The sequence below is a fragment of the Herpailurus yagouaroundi genome, unplaced genomic scaffold (assembly GCF_014898765.1).
Source record: "Herpailurus yagouaroundi ecotype Mexico unplaced genomic scaffold, PumYag 220, whole genome shotgun sequence".
NCBI classification, from domain to species: domain Eukaryota; kingdom Metazoa; phylum Chordata; class Mammalia; order Carnivora; family Felidae; genus Herpailurus; species Herpailurus yagouaroundi.
In genome coordinates, this window is record NW_024412451.1 from 4,494,340 (window position 1) to 4,498,459 (window position 4,120).

Here is a 4,120-nt window from a genome sequence, read left to right on the forward strand (position 1 = left end):
AGAGAGAGCGCGCGACCAGGCCCCGGGGGACTACAGCAACAAGCACCAGAGGGAGACTCCCAGAGGTCGAGGGCAGATCTGGAGAGTGACCGGCAGGCCCTCCAAGGGGGGGGCGGGGGGACGGGGACACAGACACGCCCAGAAACAAACACCAAACGGAAATAAAGACACCCCGAGGGGACTGAGCGTTCCAGGCCCCAGGGGGACCAGCGCAGAAGGAAGAGACCGGGGAGGGAGAGAGACGGGGGGCGCACGGAGCCGGGCGAGTAGCGCGTCCCTGACCCCTCGCGTCTGCATCGCAGGTGCAGAAGCCCCCGGGGCCCAAGCGGAGGCCCCCGATGCGATGCGGGTGACCGAGCCCATCCCACGCCTGGAGCCCCCCCCCCCCCCCCCGCCCCGCCCGCCGCCGCGGCCCCGTACTCACTCTCCAGGTACCTCTCCACCAGCACGTCCGGGTCGCTCTCCCCAGTCAGCCGGGACAGTTTGTTCATGGCATCTTCGCAGTGCAGCACCAGCTTCTCCTGGGACGTCTTCCGGAGGCCTTCGGCCACCTCCCGGGCTGCGGAGGTTGCGGCAGTGAGGTCGGTGGAGGGGCCGGGAGCCCCTGAGCCCCGTCCCCCTCCTCCCCCCCAGCCCCGGCCGGCGGCCCGGGTCTCACCCCGCTTCTCGCGCTTCTCCACGACGGCGGGGTCCAGCTGCCGCTCCTCGTTCTTGAGCTTGAGGAAGTGGTGGAACTGGTCGAGGTGCGCTATGTGCCGATGCAGGGTCTGCAGCTCCGTCTCGTTCTGGGCCACCTCCTTATCCGCCCTCTCCTGCAGCAGGCCCAGCTTGGTCTTTGCCTCCTCCCTGGGGGGGGATGGGGGGGCGAGCCCTGGGGTCAGGGAGGACGGCGCAGCCTGGGGTCCCAGGGATGGGGCAGAATCAGAATCAGGTGGCATCCCCCCCCCCCAGGTCACAAAAAGGCAGAACACTTTCTAGGATCCTGCAAGGGAGTCAGGTGACTGGTGTGGAACCAGGGTGGGGACGGGGCCACATAAGGGACTGATGGCCTCGCCCACGAGGGGGCCTTGCTGCGAAGCACACGCGGGGTCCTGGAGGGGGGGCGGAGGGAGGCTGTGCATTATTGTGTGAGCCGTGGGACAGGAGGCCACGGTTAGAGATTCTGCTCCCGCCCCGGGAGGGTTAGACCCCAGGCGTTAAGGCAATCGGCCGAGTCCGGAGGGTCCTGTGATTGGAAATAGCGGCCCGGACCATTCGGGGCCTCATGTTGGACACACAGATGACATCAGCCGCGTGTCAGGATATCGGGGACGCTCTGGAAGCCTCGGTCACTGAGCTTTTCAGCTTTTACACATGGGGCAGCGGAAATTCCTAGGGCCCCACGCGTCACAGGGTCAAAGATCACCCGGTCGTTATGTTGGGAGAACAGCAGGCCCATCTCCGCAGGTCCCTGCCCTCCGGCCATTCTCTTCCCACCTCCCCACCCGTGCCAACTTTGGTTGCCTCCAGCCCCAGCCCCAGCTTTTATTGCTTTTTCTTTTTTTCTTTTTTTTTTTTAGTTCATTTATCTATTTTGAGGGAGCGAGCTCCTGCGCACAAGTGAGGGAGGGGCAGAGAGAGAGAATCCTAAGCAGGCTCCCTGTCGACAGAGCCGGATGCGGGGCTCGAACTCATGACCCGTGAGATCGAGACCTGAGCCGAAGTCAAGAGTCTGACGCTAAACCGACCGAGCCACGCAGGCGCCCGCACCAGCTTCGTGTTCTTTTCTTTTTTTTTTTAATTTTTTTTTTCAATGTTTATTTATTTTTGGGACAGAGAGAGACAGAGCATGAACAGGGGAGGGGCAGAGAGAGAGGGAGACACAGAATCGGAAACAGGCTCCAGGCTCTGAGCCACCAGCCCAGAGCCCGACGCGGGGCTCGAACTCACGGACCGCGAGATCGTGACCTGGCTGAAGTTGGAAGCTTAACCGACTGCGCCACCCAGGCGCCCCTTCGTGTTCTTTTCAAATTCCTTCAAGGCCTTCTCAAGTCAGCCCTCCTCGGGGGGAGGCCTCACCCCACCCTGCCACCAGCCCCCAGTGACACCTCCATCTCCAGGTGCCGGTGGCAGCCCTTCTTGGGGATTGGGACTCGTGGCGCTTTCCGTGCCTTGGGTTCCATGCCAACTGAGGGGCGGGGAAGAGGGATCCCGACTTCCCGACCTTTCTACAACAGCATCCCCGTGAGGTAGCCACCATGATGACGGGTCCCGTCACCGCGGAGGAAGCAGGCTCAGAGAGCGGATGTGACCAGCCCCGGGTCATCCAGCAAGGAAGCGGTGGACCCGCTGGCAGGTCTGACGGGAAGCGTCAATACGATGAGACCACCCTGTCCCGGTACCCAGCTAGCCTGCCCTCGGCCATCTGCCGGAGGAGTGTCATCGGAGGCCCGAAGCAAGGAAGAAATCTCAGCAACCATTAAGGTCGATCTGGGCTATAATTGATGTCCTGAGGCATCATGTGCCATGAGTAAGCAGACGTCATGAGGGACAAACAATATTCCTACCTGAAGAGAAGGCAGGAAACTGGGCGCCTGGGTGACTCAGTCGGTCAAGCGTCCGACTCTCGGTTTCGGTTCAGGTCTTGATCTCACGGTTTACAAGATCGAGCCCCACCTTGGGCTCTGTGCTGACAACTCAAAGCCTGGAACCTGCTTTGCTCTCTCTCTGCTCCTCCCCTGCTCACGCTCTGTCTCTCACTCTCTCTCTCCAAATATATAAATAACATTTAAAAAAAATTTTTTAACGTTTATGTATTTTTGAGGGAGAGAGAGCATGAGCAGGGGAGAGTCAGAGAGAGAGAGAGGGAGACACAGAATCCGAAGCAGGCTCCGGGCTCTGAGCTGTGGGCACAGAGCCTGAGGCGGGGCTCGAACCCACAAATGGCAAGATCATGACCTGAGCCGAAATCGGACTCTGAACTGACGGAGCTACCCAGGTGCCCCTATATAAATAAAACAAAACAGAATAGAGTGTAAAAAATAAAATAAAATAAAATAAAATAAAATAAAATAAAATAAAATAAAATAAAATAAAATAAAGAAGGTGGGAAACCATTCGGAGCAAGAGAAGGGGTCCAAGCTCATAAAGAAGCAAGGCTGGGGCGGGAGCCCCTAGACAGAGGCCAAAATGTACAGCGGCGGGGACTTCTGGACTCCACACAACGTGACTCCATCTGAAGGGGGCCTGAGAGGATCTCCTACCTTTCAGCGTAACAATCTAATGATCTAATTACTCTCATGCCGCGACGCTTCCCAGGTGGCTGTCCCCGGGGCCACCCGCGCCAGGGCAAGCAGCGTCTGGGTTCACTCTCCCCACAGCCCGTGTGCTACAATGCCGTTCACAGACTGGGGCCAAAGAGGTTCCTCCATACCCCCGAGTGGGACCTCGCCCCAAGGGACTGGGAGATCACCGGAAGGAGAGAAAGGGGGCACCTTATTTAAAAAAAAAAAAAAAAAAGGTGGCGACAGTCTATTTCTGCAGTTCTGACCCGCCTGCCACAGCCTCCCGCAAAGCGCGTGCTGCATGAGCGCGGCCCCCACGCGGGAGCCAAAGCGGGGTCCTACCTGACGGTGTAGGCGGCCACAGAAGAGACCATTAGGGCGCTGACTGTGCGTCGCAGGGCGCTGATTTCCTGCCAGAGGACGAGACAGAACCGATGTCTTTCTTACGGCCTCCTCACTGTAGGGCCTTCTTTTAGGCCCGGCGCCCCCACCCCCACCCCACCCCACCCCGCAATAAGCAGGCAGGACTCGCGGGCCTCCCACGTGCGTGGACCTTCCTCGTTGGTGGCCGCTGGGCTGGCCTGCTGGCTCAGAGCGCTTCTCGCCGTGAAACCCTCACCCCAGAACATTCCTAAGAACACCCACCCAAGTTGGGTTCAGAAATGTGCGTGAATTTCCTAACTGTGACCACACCCATCCACTTTCTAGTTGCAAAGAAATGTCTTGGCGGTTATTATGGGTACAAAGTGTCCTTTCAGGAGAGAGAAGGGAGGAAATATTTATATATATATATATATAAAATATATAATATATAATAATATATATAATAATATAATATATATTTATATATTATATAT

At 58.0% G+C, this 4,120-nt stretch overlaps 1 protein-coding gene across 5 annotated transcripts in view; it reads right to left on the minus strand.

Annotated features, from left to right (window-relative positions):
- The window catches only part of ODAD1 (outer dynein arm docking complex subunit 1), a 21,807-nt gene that overhangs the window by 4,126 nt on the left and 13,561 nt on the right, over positions 1 to 4,120 (minus strand). For all 5 annotated transcript variants that reach the window (XM_040457563.1, XM_040457560.1, XM_040457559.1 and 2 more), the window contains 3 exons: positions 3,606 to 3,673; positions 659 to 846; positions 425 to 559 (listed from right to left, as the gene is read on the minus strand). In XM_040457563.1, coding sequence (XP_040313497.1) covers positions 425 to 559; positions 659 to 846; positions 3,606 to 3,673 — 391 coding nt within the window. The remainder of the gene's footprint in view (positions 1 to 424; positions 560 to 658; positions 847 to 3,605; positions 3,674 to 4,120) is intronic.